The sequence below is a fragment of the Scleropages formosus genome, chromosome 2 (assembly GCF_900964775.1).
Source record: "Scleropages formosus chromosome 2, fSclFor1.1, whole genome shotgun sequence".
In the NCBI taxonomy this organism is placed as follows: Eukaryota; Metazoa; Chordata; class Actinopteri; order Osteoglossiformes; family Osteoglossidae; genus Scleropages; species Scleropages formosus.
The window spans coordinates 12,540,350-12,558,078 of NC_041807.1; the positions used below are offsets into that span (position 1 = coordinate 12,540,350).

At 43.3% G+C, this 17,729-nt stretch overlaps 3 protein-coding genes across 7 annotated transcripts in view; 2 read left to right on the plus strand and 1 right to left on the minus strand.

Annotated features, from left to right (window-relative positions):
* The window catches only part of tasor2 (transcription activation suppressor family member 2), a 28,213-nt gene extending 20,838 nt beyond the window's left edge, over nt 1–7,375 (minus strand). For 2 of the 5 annotated variants that reach the window (XM_018747319.1, XM_018747316.1), the window contains exons 1-4: nt 7,325–7,373; nt 1,638–1,786; nt 1,250–1,345; nt 902–974 (exon numbers count right to left, since the gene is read on the minus strand). In XM_018747319.1, coding sequence (XP_018602835.1) covers nt 902–974; nt 1,250–1,345; nt 1,638–1,786; nt 7,325–7,358 — 352 coding nt within the window. In that variant the 5' untranslated portion in view covers nt 7,359–7,373. Of the gene's footprint in view, nt 1–901; nt 975–1,249; nt 1,346–1,637; nt 1,787–5,052; nt 5,570–6,193; nt 6,217–7,324 lie in introns of those variants that run through there. The other 3 variants (XM_018747318.1, XM_018747317.2, XM_029249907.1) reach the window with 3 other exon arrangements.
* Nucleotides 7,376–7,430: 55 nt separating this feature from the next.
* LOC108931531 (ankyrin repeat and SOCS box protein 13-like) lies at nt 7,431–10,902 on the plus strand. Its single transcript, XM_018747320.1, has 6 exons — nt 7,431–7,623; nt 8,876–9,075; nt 9,373–9,523; nt 9,697–9,831; nt 9,937–10,128; nt 10,230–10,902. Exons 1-6 carry the CDS (start codon nt 7,581–7,583, stop codon nt 10,355–10,357), a joined length of 849 nt encoding a protein of 282 aa, XP_018602836.1. The 5' UTR covers nt 7,431–7,580; the 3' UTR covers nt 10,358–10,902.
* A 2,000-nt stretch (nt 10,903–12,902) lies between these two features.
* On the plus strand, nt 12,903–17,223 carry asb13a.1 (ankyrin repeat and SOCS box containing 13a, tandem duplicate 1). The gene is made up of 6 exons (XM_018747592.2): nt 12,903–13,251; nt 15,318–15,505; nt 15,609–15,765; nt 15,846–15,980; nt 16,682–16,873; nt 17,081–17,223. The coding sequence occupies exons 1-6, from the start codon at nt 13,203–13,205 to the stop codon at nt 17,206–17,208; spliced, it is 849 nt and encodes a 282-aa protein (XP_018603108.1). The 5' UTR covers nt 12,903–13,202; the 3' UTR covers nt 17,209–17,223.
* Nucleotides 17,224–17,729: the final 506 nt, after the last annotated feature.

Below are 17,729 nucleotides of genomic sequence, written 5' to 3' on the forward strand. Positions count from 1 at the left end.
ACATTGTAACTCCTACAATAAGAAACAAATAACTTGAAACACATGAGGTACAGCTGTATTAAAAAGCTGATCAGACCTGTAGTTGTACAGAACCATATGTCCTTTTAACTGCTCTCATACACACTTGCTCTTGGCTGGACTGAGTTTTTTTAATTTGTCCCTTTTCTTTGGCTGAGATCCATGACTCTGCCCCCTCTTAAATTGCTGCCAAAAGCTGAAAGCCCTACTGAGGCTGGTGCTCCTCCCCCCACTCCACATATGAACAGCTGCACTCCACTCTTTCACTTTCATTTTAAGCAGAGTGTGAGCCACAGTATAAGCAAAGCTTCGAGCAATGCCTGCTGTCTGGTAAGGTCCTTCTTCTTCTCTTTTCTAGTTATGCTGTTTGCTTGATTCCTAAGTTTAATTGCTATTTTAATTGCGAGTAGTAAAGTAGGATTGGTTGCAGGGGCGGGGAGATGTTTGGGAAAGGGAAACCCGGTGCTGTGTTCACGATACACGTCAGGAGCAATGAGGGCCATCAGTCATTAAATTTATTAACAGTAAATGTGGTCTCAGAGAATGTTCAGATAAAGCAAATCTCTTAAGTCTCTGCACTGGGAGGCAATGGAAACAGTTTTTCCATTTTGGTAGTGTGAAACAGAAACTGGTTTCTGAAATGCTTTCAGTTTCAAAACATAAAGCGACTAATGCACAAAGACCACCTGGGTGCACCGATGGCTACGGGGTCATTATTAATGAAATCACCTCAGTTTGCATGGCAAAATCTTAATGAGGCATGAAGTAACACACAGAGGAGGTTTGCAGTAACTACAAACATCACAAGAGGAACCAGGCACTCATCGCAAAAAAAGAGACAGTGCCTTATACCAAATACTGGACAAGAAACGCGTGAACATACCCTTTGAAGGGTCACCCAGCGTAGACAATGCACTCTGGTCAACCTCTATGCCACTTTCACAGAGCTGCTTTGCCTTTTAACAAAGGAAACAAAGGTGGGTGTTTTTAACATTATGTGGGTTAAACAGCAGTCTAATACACTAAAGAATACTTAGGACAGTGTTTACTGGACATTCCAAGCATTTATTTGCATCATTTCTGTCTTTGAAAGAATAACTGGTAGTCTCAAGTTATGTTTAAAAGAAATGTAAACGTCAATTACTGGTTGATTTTTACATGTTTATTACGTATATAACAAAACTACAGAACTGGTAATTAGTGAATACTCAAATTCACTGCATGTCTTTACCTTGATTTCCTCATCAAACATCAAGAATCCAAAGGACTCCTCCAGCTCTCTCTCAGTGTAACCCTCTTTCTTTTTCTGTGTACAGAAGGCTGAATACTGTGGGGAAAACCATAGGGATGATTTACACTTTGACTGAATTTGCTTCACACTGCAGGAAAATGTTGGATTATATACATGTGTAGAACGGAGAACAGTTCAATTACTGATCCAGTGTAGCTGTTTAGAGTACTGTTAAAGGTTACAGAGGATTCATGGCAGTGACAGCTAAACAGCATCATGCTAAACAATATCATGTTTTTCCATGTATTGCGATCAGCCAGTCATAGCTGAGCCTCTCAAGCCCAGGGCTCTGTTACGTATGGAGACATGGGAATTGTGATGAGCTCACCTTATCCTGCAAAGTGGGGTTTTTAACAAGGCATGCAGAGCTGTACGTGAAACACTGCTCAGAGTCAGGGTACATATAGGAGCACCTCAGGGGGGACAGAATGTTCTCATGAAAGACTGTGGTAACCAGTGGCACAGGTTCCAACAGACCTGAAAAACAAGCAGAAAGGGATCAGGGATGTGTATGTGTTAAACATTACATTTCACACACAAAACAAATGTACTGATCAACAGCCAATTTTGGAGGCTCAGAGGGAAACCAAGAACTTGTATTCAGGACCTAATCTGCCTTTTCCTGCCAACCTGTGTGCAGGGGAGCCTGAAAATAATGTAGAGATGTGACATTCACCAATCTCTACAACTTTATGCTCTTTTCCCTGTTTGTCCTTTTAGTACACTTGGCCTCAAATGAAATAGCCATAAGCTCTAAAAATTCATTCAACATACCTCCTCCCCACTGACCCTTAACACTGGCACTCCACAGGGAAGCGTCCTGAGCACGATGCTGTATTCCTTATTCACACATGACTGTGTGGCCAGTCACAGCTCGAACACCATCATAAAGTTTGCTGACAATACCACCACTGTGGGTCTGATCACCAGAGAGGAGGTGAGGCTCCTGGCAGAGTGGTGCCAGGACAACAACATATCTCTCAATGTCAGTAAGACTAAGGAGCTGGTGATTGACTTCAGGAAACAGGACACGACTCATACACCCATCTACATAGAAGGGAACATTGTAGAGAGGGTCAACAGCTTCAAATTCCTAAGGGTCACCCTCTCTGCCAAACTCACCCGGACTGAGCACACAGCAACCACCATCAAAAAGGTCCATCAACGTCTCCACTTCCTCAGGTGTCTGAAGAAAGTCAGGATTTCCACTACAGTCCTCACTACTTTCTACAGGTGTGCTGTGGAGTCCATCCCCACAAGGTGTATTATATCCTGGTGTGACAGCTGCTCCATACAGGACAAGGCGGCCCTACAGAGGGTGATCAAAACAGCTCAGGAAATCGGCACACAGCTACCAGAAGTCCAGGACACCTACACCACACACTGCCTCAGAATGACAATGCACATCATGAAAGATCACAGTCACTCCGCACGGGCACTTTTCTCTTTTCTGCCATCTGGAAAGCGGCTCAGGTCTATTCGAACCCATGCTGCTAAGTACAGGAACAACTTTTACCCCACTGCTGTAAGAGTATACAACACTCAGCAATGTGCCACCTTTTGTAACCGGAGTTGGACTGCTCCATCCAAGCATATTGTCACTCTAATCATTCTCATGTTCTGAGCTCTCTGGCTGGCTACTGTTATTTATTGTTATTATTGTTACCCCTATTTATTGTTTATTAGCATTACTCATTGTCATTGTTTTGTGCAGTATTTCTATTGTTTTTGTTCATAGTCTGGAGAAGCATTCAAGAAGAATTTAATGATACTTGTACATGGTACTTGTACCCATGACAAACTTGAAACTTGAACAGGATGGTACAACCCATTTGCATATACTGTATCAATTGCTGTACACAAAGCCCAGTTCAACCTACCTTGCCACCTTGCACATAAAGCCCCAGAGAAAACATCTGAAAATTCCATCATACCATTCCATGACTAAGGATAAAGCTGCTTACTCTCCTCCTGAACCAGCACAGAGTCACACGGTGGCAACATGGGAATTTCATTGAGGTTATCAAGCAGCCACCTCCAGTAGTTGGTGTTTCATTGAGGTAGGCCCACGACATCTTAGGAAGGCTAAACAGTGGCATCCTAGACTCACCCCTCTCCACACATCAGACGCCCTCCACTCACACCAAACGCACCAGCTCCACAAATAGAAACCATCACTAATAACACCAACACCCCACTTCCACATGTACTACCAAAAAGCTGCCCACCCCAGTGCAAGCCACCTTCCACCAACTTCAATAAAACATTCAAACTACCCTGCTCTCTTCTCATCCATAACATTGGGTCACAATGTAGTAACCACAATAGCTTGCGGCACCTGGAGCTACTTGCCCACATCAGCCAGCAACTTCCAAGTAAAAGTAGAAAAACAACAGGACCAAAGCTACCCAAATAGCTGGTTTTACTTTTAAGTTGGAGTACAGATACACACTGCAAAAAACACAAGTGGCTCTAGACAAGTTGCTGGACCTCATGGTGTTCTAGAATATCGACTACTTCCTCATTCTACAGCACCAGCTACAAGAAACCATTCACTGTTTGAGTACCTTTAAATTAGACCACTACCATTTTACAATAGGGAATGCTTATATTCACACAGCTCCTTCATTTAAAAATATTTATACAAGTCTCCATTGCAAGTCTTAAAATGTAATATGTCGTTTAACTAGGCATTCAGTTAAGATGTTAACTGGGAAGAAAAAACTGATACATATCTGTAGAATAACACCCAGCTCTCTGGGACACAACAATGTATTAGGTAACAATACTTAACTTGTTTCAAGACCATAGTGTTCAACTGCAAACATCAGGAATAGTTTAGAACAAGCACAAGGTCAGACCTCAGTGGAATATTCCACTGTCCATTCTGGACTGTTTGGAAGAGTCAATCTATGTGGAAAGGTACAGCAGCATACATACAGGAAAGGTACAGCAGTGGAAAGCAGACAGGAGCTGATAGAACGAAGGAACGTTAAGGAATGGGATCCCTCATTGGAAAACTGGGGATCTGAAAAATAGCTAGGTGCAAACTGCAAAGTCTTTTTTAATGAAATAGTCATTAAGTGAGTGTGATGATTATTATTATTATAACAATGATGGATCCAACATGTGGTTACAGATTTTTCAAGTCCTCCAACTCCAAGAGAATCACAATCAGCAACACTAACCTGAGTCACAAAGGTGGCATCAGATTAGGAATGAGTAACAAAATTCCCTCGCTTTTCCAGAACAACATATGTTCTTGAGGAAAGGTCATTAAAATACAGTTAGCACACCTCAGGTGCCCAGTGGAGCTGTTCACCACAGAGTAACACCATTGTTACCTCAGCCCCAGTGCTGGAATCTACCAACCAGCATTTTTTTTTTTTTTTTTTTAAACGTAGCAACTCTACCCAACCTTCATTTCCATTAAAAAAAAAACCCCCATTTATAGCATTTTATATTTATTCCTTCAAACTACAGTGCTAACATTTGACTATTTTTTTTCAAATCTTGTCATCTTTAACTTAAGGCTGAATACCCCGAATACACACAAACAAAAAAAATGGTTGTATATGGAGAACAAACTTGATGAAATTTCGCCTCTGGAGAGGAGAGAGTCGGTAGAGGCTATCATAATGTGTCTTAGCAGGCTAGCTAGCTGGTAACACCACCGTAGACGTGGTTGGTGTAAAACCGAACTGACACGGCTCACATTCGGCCTCCTCCTCATCCATCGTCACCTGCTTCCGTCGCACTCTTCCCATTTTCCATACTTTCAACTCTTTTCCTTTACTCAGTCGTCCCCCCTTCCTCTTGAACGATCTTGGTCGATTTCTGGGTCCTTGCATTCAAACTGCATTTCCGCCACTTTTCAAAAAACGAGCGAATTCCACCGTGTGAAGGACCATTAAACCGGATCGCGAACAATAACGGTTCCGAACGGCGCAACTGCGCGTGAAACGCTTCTTTCCCACTGCTGGAAACCCCTTCACCGCTGCCAGTCCAATTCTGGAAAACACGGTTTTGCAACCAGGAAGAGCCGTACGGTCACGAACGCAGCAACACTTGGAGGGTCGTGTTCACACCGCTCAGTTCTCCCTCTACTTGGAGTCTCTTCATTCACAGAGGGCTGTGTTCCGAGAGCAGGTTAATCGCGACCATCGCACAGCCACGCTTCGCCGACGAGACAAACAGAAACAGAAAGTCCACCGGATCCATCTTGTGGGACTCACTGACTGAGCTCGCGACCGCGCGTACACGCGCATACAGTCACACTGCGAGCGCGAGCGTCTGCGCTGGCGCCCGAACGCGCCACGGAATCTCAGGGAAACAACAAATAACTGTCCCGTTTTCTGGGTGTTTAAAATAAACGCTGCAACATATAGCAAAGTCTTTATTCCATAACAACGCGTCTGTATCACCCATTTTGCCGTGTCCTTCTAAATTCATTGCTCAAGAAAGAAGTGACACGGGAAATCTTGTCGTTAGTAATCACTTTATTTTTCACTTGGTTTACCAGAATGTATATTCTGAACGCCTTTTTCTCTAAAGTCACACTGCATGATAAAAAATAAACAGTATGGCCTACAAACACCGACATCATAAACATAAATAGGTGGGAGTAATTTATGTTCACCCTCTCCCCAGGACTACCCACGGGCTCCATTGTTTCCCACCTATCATTATAGAAAATAATAGCATTTTGATTCACTCTCTTATACATGATAGTGTGTGTACATATATATAGCCTATATATACTGTATTAATATTAGAGGCATACACATGTACATATACTGAGACCTTCATTTGCTGATTCTTTTTTAGGAAAGGTAGTAAGCGTTGTTACTCCAACACGTGGCCATTTTCTCAAGTTGTACTCACCTTGTTGCTCAGGTAACTACTCTGACAGGATAACCTGGTTGCCCTGCCCAAGGGGACAACTTATTGTGCAATAGGCAGTATTAGTAACTGCTCTAGACATGTAAATTTCAGGTGAAACTATCTTTTAAATATCAAGTCAAGTGTTTTTACATTGTTAAATTCGTGGTGAATCCACTCTGCGGACAAGCGTGATTTGTCATTCTTGCGCTTGACAAGTCTGTCAGCATACTGAGGCACTGATATGTTATGTATTTCCAGAAATATTACATGTTTTGGGAGTGCTGCAAAGAACTGGAACCGGAGACGTTCGAGAATTCAGCATATGACGGTTCAGAGAAAATGGTGAAACGATGTTTTTAAGGATAACAAGTACATTTTGTTCCAGTGATTACTGACATTACAATTTCAAAATAAAAGCACCTTTAATTTAGAAAAGTTCGGGTAAGCTTGTTGAACAATTAATTAACATTTGATTATAATGAACTCTGAATGATAATATGGACACAGCTTCCAATCAATGTTACATATTTTACGCATTTACAGTAGGTACTGCATCCATTCTGGATAAATTACCTTGATCAAGGGTATTGTAACAGTAAGATTCGAACCGAGGACCAGTCCGTCACCTTCAAGATATACGGATAAGTGTAATAAAATATATATTTATCCATTAAAACCTTTAACGCATTTATTTTTACTCATTTACTAATAGACAACCGAGAAGGCAGCGACACTTATGTTAGATTTTAATTAATTGTGATGAAAGGGGAAAAAGAAGAGGAAAACTGGCAAAGAAATAAATATAAAATCATGAGTCTGTCTCACAGCGACAATGAAAGGACGCAATTTTTCAGTCGTACGGTTATAAACTAAGTGGAAAAAATTACATGATTCTGGAGGCAGCCTTCTCGTCTCCAAGTTATTCCACACACATGGAAAGAATTTATTTAAGAATGTGCCCGAATATATCAAATTTACTCAGTGAAAGCAAGGGAATCATACGTAGAAACATGAAAGATGTGCAAAATGATCGACAGTAAAAACGAAGACAAAGTATTTGTGACGAAATATAAACCTTCATAAGAGTAACTTTTATTCTGTATTATTTCTGGAGGAAGAGCATCGGATTACCGTATTTCCGTGTAGAATCGTGGCGGTCTCTCATTGGGCTCGCTGTCCAACCCGTAGCGCTTCGAACTACATTTCCCACAATTCCCGCAATACCAGTGACCTTCGTCATTACAACGCCAATTGTCACGTGATCGCCATGCAACACAGCATGGTGCGTACGCATTTCGGCGCTTTCGGTTATGATCATGCGGTTTCTTCTTTGGCAAATGTCGGTTTTGCCCAGCGAGGTTACTGAAACGTGATTGTTTCGTGTGAAATGGAGATTACTCGCGCCAGACCCTCGCTTTACGGAGACATCGGTGAGCCCCGTGTCTGTCAGTGCATCGTTGTCATGATGATCGTGTCAGACTCATTCAGTTGTTGCGTGTCCGCTCTCTCCGTGTCTCTGGCCGCGTGATGCCTGTGTGTCTCATTCCCACATGGGTCACTGTCGTGTGCTTGTTTGTCAGTGCTTCTGTGTGAGTTTTGTTACAACGCGTCGTTTTCAATATTTACACTGACTGTGTCTTAGAGTAAAGTTTAAACAACCGATTTAATTAGGCTAGGACCTGTTTGTAGCAGCAGCACAGTCACAATTATTACAGGTAACAAACAGAAATGCTCATAACGTCTCATGTGCTACAACATACAAGTAGCACCAGCATCATCACTCAGTCACTGCCTCGAAATCATTGACCATCCGAGTCAGGGTCCCAGTGGTCTGGAGCCAATCCCGGCAGCACAGGGTGCAAGGCATCCTGTCTGAGCCACGACTTCTTCACAGGATAATCAGTACCAGGGTGCATACTTACGTACACTCCTTAAATAAAGGACAAACTCATCTAAAAGACCTTCCACTGTTATCTGTACATTATGAATTATCTGTTATAATTGACATGTACATGTGTTCATTTAGCAGATGCTTTTCCCCAAAATGATATACACCTCCAAGCATTTATCAGCGATTATCAGGTGTGGTTGTAGAATATAAAGCCAAAAAACATATTGTCCTTGCACAGAAATGATGCTGCTGAAATACCATTTAGGTGTTTATATAGAAATAAAATTCTACAGTTATTTTGGGTGGCTGTTATGGGTAGCACTGTGGTGTAACGGGTACCGCTGGCATCTCGCAGCCCCAAGTTGTGCTTGTGCATGTGGGTTTGAAGGCACCTCAGTCTGTGTGGAGTCTGTGCGGAGTCTGTGCGTTCTCCCTGTGTCTGGGTGTCTTGCCTCCTGCCGTGCAAAGTGGTTCCGGTGAACTGGAGATTCCAAACTGCCCATAGTGTGTGTAGGGGTGGATGAGTGTGTTACGTTGCTCTGCTGGGTGAATAATCATAGGGAGTGTTGTCTGTATACCATTACATGTCGCCTTGGACAACAGCGTCAGCTAAACGCTAGTTAATATTTTAAAATGGAAGCTCTTTGGATGGGCAGTATTTGTGCTAATAAGATTAGATTATGAGCTACATTTTCTTGTTAATGAGTGACAAGAGTGCTGTCAGCTGTAATGGGATGTAAAAAACACAAACTGTCAGAGTTTCCCATGCTGAGCTTGTTGTTTGGCCTCAGCCCATGGCCTGGGGTTCTGGACGGACCGCTCAGCCGTGCATGAGGCCGCCTTCCAGGGTCACACCCTGCAGCTGCAGCAGCTCATCGAGAGCGGCGCGTCCGTTAACATCGTGGCCGTGGACTCCATCACCCCACTGCACGAGGCCTGTATACAGGGGCAGACACAGTGTGTGAGGCTGCTGCTGGATGCTGGTGCGCAGGTAAGAAAGGGATAGCCTCAGGTTGGGGGGTTCAGATTCTTGGCATGCAGATGAGATAGCTGCTGTGACGGGGGACTGTTGCAGGAAGCTTTTTCTCGGTGTTGGCACACACTGGTAATGATTACACTGTAGTCCATAGCAAAACTAAAGGCATGCTCCTAAACTGTTGTGGTGGTAATCCAGAATGACCAGAGTAACACTGGTAAAACTCATCTGTCCATAATGCTCTACAGCACATAAATTTTTGCAAGTTTTGAATTTTTACTGATGTTGTATTGCTGTGTTGCCCGGGGCCAGGTGGACGCGCGGAACATTGATGGCAGCACACCTCTGTGTGATGCCTGTGCTGCAGGCAGTCTGGAGTGTGTGAAGTTGCTGTTGGAACATGGGGCAGCTGTCAATCCTACTCTTTTCACCTTCTCACCCTTGCATGAGGCCTGCATGGGGGGTAGGAGGGGTCCTCTTTCTTTTGACACATATTAAAAAGCTGTGTGTGGATGTGGTGTGTCTATAAAGGATCTACTCTGTCTGTGCCTGCAGAAAGCCAGGCCATATGTGTGTGTTTGTGTGCAGAGAGTATAGACAGTCTATAGGATATTGTGTGTGTGTGTTTGCCTGCAGGGAATCCGGAATGCGTGCGGCTCATGATTGCCAGGGGAGCCCGTATGGAGGCACATGACTGCCACTTTGGGACCCCGCTACACGTAGCCTGCGCTAGGCAGCAAGTGGACTGTGCAAAGGTGTTGCTCAATGCAGGTGAGGTGAAAAGGTGTGCTACATCTCCCTCTGTCATATGCGCTAATAGGATCTGCTGCGCTATGGGATTTAAATGTTTAAAAAAAAATATATATATTTCCCAAGGTGCCAATGTCAACGCTGCCAAACTCCATGAGACAGCACTGCACCATGCAGCCAAAGTGAAGAACATCGATCTGATTGAGATGCTGGTGGAGTTTGGAGGGAATGTTTACGCCAGGGACAACCTGGGAAAGAAGCCCATTGACTACACCAGGCCCGGTTCCTCTGCTGCACTCTGTCTGGAGTTTTATGAAAGTAGGTTCTTTTTATCCTATTATATAATAACTGCGCACTGAGCAGATGCAGGCACATGAAAGATTTATGAAATATCCTGTCTTTTTTTTTTTTTTTTATAGGAACACCTCTAAGTCTACAGCAGCTGAGCAGAGTCTCTCTGAGGATGGCGTTGGGTGTGAGGGCTTTGGAGGTTGTGTCCAAGCTTCACTTGCCCAACCGGATAATTAAGTACCTCTCTTACTACTGATCTGACTATTTGTCAGAACTATAAACCAGTAAGATTGACTGTGTAAATATCGTGGAAGCACAAGGAAACGAGGAGCCGTTCACCTGTAGAGGCCAATTTAGTGATGATGACCAGCTTCGCTCCCCAGCCCACCGTTGCTGATAACTGCACAGCCCGTCTTTCCAAATGCTTGTATCACATCACGCCATCTCTGACTCTGCAGCATTTGGAGTGCCCCCTACTGGCTAGTCAGAAACTCTTAAGATTGTAAACTGGGTTCCTGGTGGAGGTTTCTGATCCAATTACCGGCAGCTCCTGACCTACTTGTGCTCAGCTACCCAGTTGACATTGGATAGCGTTCAAGACCTAGTGAGTCAGAGAGATTAGAATAAATCTTCTTTGCTTTTTAGTAACCAGGAATATCTTTTTTTTTCCACCCAAGTGGTTAGTATTTTACATGTTGTCAATGCTAACTGAAATTACTTAGTGATAACTTATCACATTTATAAGTAGTAGTAGTAGATATAGTTAATTGGGTGGCACAGCAAGTAGCGCTGTTGTCTCAGTGCCTGGGTGGTGTGAGAGGACATGGGTTCGATACCCATTCAGTCTGTGTGGAGTTTGCATGTTCTCCCCGTGTCTGCCTGGGTTTCCTCCGGGTGCTCTGGTTTCCTCCCACTGTCCAAAGACCTGCTGTTGAGGTTCACCCATAGTGTGTGTGTGACAAAGAGAATGTGTTTATGGATGAGTGACCTATTGCAAGTAGTGTATCTAGCCGTGTAAGTCACCTTGGTGAATAAGATGTATGGGCTGATAACACTACATAGAGTTCATTGGAAGTTGTTTTGGAGAAAAGCGTCTCTGTTAAATAGACACACACACATTGTCTGAACCGCTTGTCCCATAGGAGCCTATCCCGCCAACTCAGGGCGCAAGGCTGGAGGGGGAGGGGGGACACCCAGAACGGGACGCCAGTCCATCCTCTGCTAAATAAATAAATGTAAATAGAACTGCCTTGCAAAGGAGAATATGCTTTGGGGAAAGCTGGGTTGTTACAGCTCCTGTCCCCCTTGGTGGGCATGGGTTTGAGTCCAGCCCAGGGTGTAAGGAATTTTGACATTTCTCCCCATGTTTGCACCTCTCAGACAGGTGTGGAAGGAGGCACTGGCAAACCACAAGAGTGGTCATCAAGGTACGCTCTCCACTGACTGGCACTTCCATACACAGACCTTGCTGAGAGGGTTTAGGTTGCCATTGTAGTTCTTTGTCTCCTATGCTACCTGCTGAGGACTTTGCTTTCCTCTGTTTATTTTTCATGATTTGTCCATTGTCTCAACTGTTTTAATTCCCAAAGTACCCCAAAATTCATAATGAGGGATTAGTTTAATAGGAACTCTCATTGATTATGTCAACAATGATGATTTTTACTGTGTTGGTTCTTGATCAGAAAGCTACAGCTCTGAATACAAGGCAAAAGATGTAAAAAGTATGTTAATAAAAATGTAAACTAATTACTTTGATTTTTGTGGTTGTTTGATGTTTAATTTGTCCAAATCAATTAATTTCTCACCTTTTTTCACCATACTGCATCACTAGTTAGTTTCTTAGGTGATGCTTTTATCTAACTAAGAGTATTTGCCCTATTTACAACTATGGTTATTTTTACTATAGAAATTCAGGGTAAGCACTTACTCAATGGTACGACAGCAGTAGCCAGCAATGCCATTTTAATGAGAAATCTTCACATTACATGTCCATGTTTGGTATGCTGATTCAGGCTGGAACAAATTCAAAGTCTGTTCACTATCCCAAAGAGACCTTGCTAAAGTGGGCTGTTCTAAGACAACAAAAGTACAAGCAATCAGTGAAATTCTGAAGGGATTTTCAGTCTTTAGCATTTATGGGTTGAATTGGTGATCTCATACATAGATCTATAGACAGTATGTAGTAATAACTGGAGAACAAGGACTGGGAATTACAATATTTACCTCATCACAATTTTCACTGGTTTAGTTAGTTTTGGTTTGATGTATAGAAGTGGATCATTAATGACTGGTTAAGAAGCCTTTGCAAACATCCTGCTGCTTTCGGCTTGTGAATGATTGCGGATTTTTATTTATTTGGTATGTCTATTAAAATTTGCAGATGTATGCTTTCTTTTAGGGGGGCGTGGTGGGTTGGACCGGGTCCTGCTCTCCAGTGGGTCTGGGGTTCAAGTCCCACTTGGGGTGCCTTGTGGCGGACTGGCGTCCCGTCCTGGGTGTGTCCCCTCCCCCTCCGGCCTTGCGCCCTGTGTTGCCGGGTAGGCTCTGGTTCCCCGCGACCCCGTATGGGACAAGCGGTTCAGAAAATGTGTGTGTGTGTGTGTGTGTGTGTGTGCTTTCTTTTATTCACTTGGTTTTGTTTTATGTACTAGACTGAGTAAAGAGTAATTATCCACAATTAAATGGCATGTGGTTCTATTCATTGTTTAAAATGTGAGATTAGTTTAAAATTGATTAAATTAATGTTGTGATTAACTTAAAAAAAAAAGAGACTTTTTTTTTTTTTTCTTGATGGTGATTTTTCTAGGAAAAGGCAGTTAAATAAGAAGGGACTTATATTCACTTGGCTTTGCAGTTACATTTCGTAGTGAGAACTACAACTCCCATAATGTCCCACCCACGTCCCATGTTAAAAACATCTTGTATCGTTTACTTAAAACTACGCCTGAATATGGCACCAGAGAGCTACATTTCTCGTACTCCTCAATGTCCTCCTTCAAAACACAATTTGCAGCGGTTGCTATAAATACAGCCTGTGTTTCATTTGTAAAGGAAGTACGGTAACTGTTACGATTATTGGTCGGAAGATATACGAAGATAATATGGCCGTAGAGATCACATCCGCGAGACCTTCATTTTTCGGAGATATAGGTAAGTACCGCAGGCGATGACGTAAGTTTTCCACTGAAGTTCAAAGACCGTTCTTGAAACTCCTGTCGTCAACATGCCGTGTGTAGCTCATTAATGTCATATTATTGTAATTCAAACCGCTCCAAGCAACCTTTTCAAGAGTTTTGCACTAATCAACTGTGTGAACGTGACTATCACACTACTCGTCTTTTTTTGTTTGGCAGTAGTCTCAATATAACATTAATATAACACGATCATAGACTTAGACGTACCTCGATTTTCTCACGGGTTATGTTCTGGAAGAAAAAAACTCGGGTAAAAACTTATGGATAATGAATTCTCTAAGATTTTACACGCTCCTCCAGCCAGGGATGCAGTGGTCGACAGCGTACCACCTGGAATCATTATCTTTTTTACTAGCTTGAAACAACAGTAAACTGGGGCCTGTACTTCACACAGTTATTTAAAATAAATGTAATCTCCACAGTCTCCCATTAAATTAAGCCTTTCAGTTGTTTGCATTTGGCCATTTTCAGTTTGTTTCATTATCTAAGTACACACTCTGACAGAAGCCGCTTGTCCCAAGTGGGGGCGTGACAAGCCAGAGCCTAACCCGGCAACACGGGGCGCAAGGCTGGAGGGGGAGGGGACGCACCCAGGACGGGACGCCAGTCTGTCACAGGGCACCCCAAGCGGGACTCGAACCACAGACCCACCAAAGAGCAGGTACAGGGTAACCTGCTGCGCCACCACACCCCCCCATCATCTACCTGCAACAGTGCATTAATAACAGAGCTACAGGTGGTCCTCGACTTATGATGGGGTTACGTTCTGCAAAACCCATCATAAGTCAAAATATCGTAAGTCAAAAATGCATTGAATAAACCTAACCTACTGAGCATCATAGCCTAGCATACGTGCAATGGCCATTACAGGCTTGCCGCCTTCATGCTGGGCAATTATCTTAAATTTCTCCTCAAGAGTTATTGCCCTCTTCTTCTTCTTCTTCTTTCCATCAGTAGCAGGAGACACAGATTGGTGTTTCTGTGACATTATGGATGCACAAAACACAATGTAAATAAAGGGGGGGTATCTGTATAGCGACTGCATGACAGACTGGCGATGCGGATCGATGCTGCTGTCCAGCATCACAAGAGAGTATCGCATCGCATATTGCTTGCCCAGGAAAAAATCAAAATTCAAAGTATGCTTTCTACTGAATGTCTATTGCCAGGTCACCATCGTAAAGTCAAAAAATTGTAAGTCGAACCATCGTAAGTTGAGGAGCATCTGTGCCTAAAGATATTCACTCAATAGGTTCTGTAAAAGTCTTGGATATAGCTACAAAAATAAACATGCTGTGTGATTTTTTGCATTACTAATGAGCTACATTAAAACTGATGGATTGGGATCCTGACCACAGAGTATCTCTGCTCACCCTTTCTCTCGAAGAAGCTCTGAAGTGCTGTGATCAAACTTTTAACTAATTTAAAGTAACTGAGAAAATACATTCTCTCTACGAACTCCTGTTTAATGCCAGTTGCTGAGCAATTAATCTCATAAACGTACACAATGTCTGTCATCTTGTTATTGAACATGAACACTGAGAAACACCAGACGTTATCTTTAGATGTGATGGAAGCAAGTTTAATTAAACTGGACCCATGCTCCTGTTTTGTTATGGTGCATTTTACTGCCAGCTAATGACTTGTAATACCTGGTATTCGCTCTGTGGCGAATAGATTTCTTTGAACAAAACAAGTACACAGTTTCTGACAATTTCAGCTGACAATTTCCAAACCCTGGGAGAGCACGTGTGGAGAGCAGTCTGTCCAAAAAACGAATAAAGCAATAGGTTACGTTTGGAAAACAATAGAAAACTTCAAACTTGCCCTTAGTTCTTAACACGTACTACAGCTGAGGGATTATTAGCTGGGATGCCTAAATAATTTTCTTCCAGGTATAGTGCAGAGGAGATGGGATACACCTGCCTCACCTGAAAGCTACGTAAAGCTGTGCTCCAGCACATTTCAGTCACCCTTGTCTCAATGATAACGGGTGGGTATGTCGCTTCTTGTTGCTTACAGGGTTTTGGGCAGACCGGACAGCCTTACATGAGGCAGCCTCACAGGGCCGAGCCCTGCAGCTGAAGCAACTGATCGATGGCGGGGCATCTGTCAACATTGTGACTGTGGACAATATCACTCCTCTGCATGACGCGTGCATAAAAGGCCAGCTTCAGTGCGTGCGGCTGCTGCTTGATGCAGGGGCACAGGTGAGAGAAACTGCGCAAATAGACTTTGGCAAATAGGTGAGAGGTGGCTATGACCCAGAGTTCACTCTGAATATTGCTTTAATGAACACGCACCACCCTGCAGGTGGACATCAGGACAATCCATGGCAGCACACCACTGTGCTATGCCTGTGCTGCTGGCAGCCCAGAGTGTGCCAAGCTGTTGCTAGACCATGGAGCCACAGTGAACCCCTCCCTCACTGCCCTCACGGCCTCCCCCCTACATGAAGCCTGCATACAGGGTACAAGCCTTCCTGACGCCCCTCATTCTCCACGTATGACATGTCTAGGTAACCTGTTTTTCCTCCACGTCCATTTCCAGGTAACTCAGAGTGTGTGAAACTCATGATTGACAACGGGGCCAGGTTAGAGGCGTTCGACATCTACTTTGGAACCCCGCTGCATGCAGCATGTGCCAAAGACCACATAGACTGTGCCAAGGTGTTGCTCAACGCAGGTGAGAGGAAGAGAGGAGAGGATGTTGTAGAGGAAGTTGTGTGAAGGATGTGAAAGGCTCTGGAAAGTTCATCTTGGGTGAAACCCTGGTCAGCTTAGCAAAACATTTTCTTTTAAGAATCCTTACTTGCTCTGTATAATTAGTCTTGCATCCAGCTTATCTCTGGGGACAGCAATGCCAAGATGCACCTGGGATTGACTCCGTAGCGAGCCCTAAGTTACTCCTCTCTGTATCTTCGGGCTCATACTGTATCTTTTTGTTCTCGTATTTTACTGAAGCGTTTTTTGTTTGGGTTGAAACAGGATTGGTTCTTGAGCCCCGACCATGAGGTGGACATGGGCCTCTCTGGACTTAAATATCTATCCCCTTCGGGGGGGTTTCCCAAAGTACTTAGTGACTTCCTATTGCTGGCAGTATTCTGTATAGCACTTTGGCTGAATCTTTATTGTATGAATAAAATATTTTACTTTAGTGCTTGCAAGAGTCCTTGCTATTCTTCCACAAGTGGGAACCCAGTACCGGAGTGGATGTGTGTCGCATTGACTTGCAGACTTTAGCTTACCATAAAGATCAAGATGTAGCATGGATTATAGCTATAGCTCAAGGATGTCCCACACACTGTGCAGTTGTACATCTAACTACAAGAGCCTTAACATTGTGGATATTAAGTGATTTACTGTAGTGCTGCTTTATTTCCCAAGGGGCCAGAGTTAATGCTGCCAGATTCCATGAGACAGCACTCCACCATGCAGCAAAAGTGGAAAATGTGGATCTGATTGAGATGCTGGTGGAGTTTGGAGGGAATGTTTACACCAGGGACAACCTGGGGAAAAAACCCATCGACTACACAATGCCTGGTTCCCAGGCTGCACTCTGTCTTGAGTTTTATGAAAGTAGGTATTGATTCTGTTTATCTCAGTTCTCAATACAATTTTCTTATAATAGCTGGATATTCAGTAAATGTCATCTTGAGGTCATTCACTAAAAACATTTGAAAGTGGTTAATACCTCACTTTCTCAGGCTCTGAAAAGAACAAGTTACGTGGCATCTTCATGCATGTGACATGTTATCCTATTAGTTTTTACCATCTGTTTTGCAGACACGCCCATGAGTCTTAAGCAGCTGAGCAGGATCTCTCTGAGGATGATGTTGGGTTCAAAGGCTTTGGAGATCATGCCTAAACTCCAAATATCACAGCGCATCATCGACTACCTTTGTTACTGCTGAGTATCCCTCTGGCCAGGAAGTCACAAACTTAAGATTCAGAAGTCCAGTGTTAAAGAAACCCTCATGCACACCAGCAGTGATGCAGAGACAAAGACGATTTCTTCACAGGCCTTTCAGTGAAAGAATTGAAATATTCATTTTAATCTGACACTGCAGTGAAATCTGTTTATCTATTAACACAACATTGTCCGAGCTTTTTGGTCCAAGAGCAGCATTTTTATAGTAAGCAATGTACTAAATCTTAAATGCCTGAACTGAACAATTACTTATTTTATTTAGATGTGGCATGTGTGTCTAGCTGTGACCGTATTGTCCTGTGAATAGAATTTAAAGGTAGCAACCCTAATCGCTGTGCTACTTGCCATCTCAACATCATATTCTAAATGTTACAAAGCCTAACAGAAGTCAAGAAAAAAAAAACGGACTCTAGCGCCCCATTATTGGGGGATATTGTCAGCACCGCTCTCTTTACTTCAAACAAGCAAGTATGGGCCGAGAGGACGCTAACGAAAAACAGCACT

What these genes read in the sequence shown, in the direction of transcription:
- LOC108931531 (XM_018747320.1), top strand. Translation starts at nt 7,581, where the DNA reads ATGGAGATTACTCGCGCCAGACCCTCGCTTTACGGAGACATCG. An exon ending in CTCGCTTTACGGAGACATCG is followed by an intron (nt 7,624 to 8,875) that starts GTGAGCCCCGTG and finishes GTTTGGCCTCAG; the next exon opens with CCCATGGCCTGGGGTTCTGG. An exon ending in GCATGAGGCCTGCATGGGGG is followed by an intron (nt 9,524 to 9,696) that starts GTAGGAGGGGTC and finishes GTTTGCCTGCAG; the next exon opens with GGAATCCGGAATGCGTGCGG.
- asb13a.1 (XM_018747592.2), top strand. Translation starts at nt 13,203, where the DNA reads ATGGCCGTAGAGATCACATCCGCGAGACCTTCATTTTTCGGAGATATA. An exon ending in TTCATTTTTCGGAGATATAG is followed by an intron (nt 13,252 to 15,317) that starts GTAAGTACCGCA and finishes TGTTGCTTACAG; the next exon opens with GGTTTTGGGCAGACCGGACA. An exon ending in CTGTCTTGAGTTTTATGAAA is followed by an intron (nt 16,874 to 17,080) that starts GTAGGTATTGAT and finishes TCTGTTTTGCAG; the next exon opens with ACACGCCCATGAGTCTTAAG.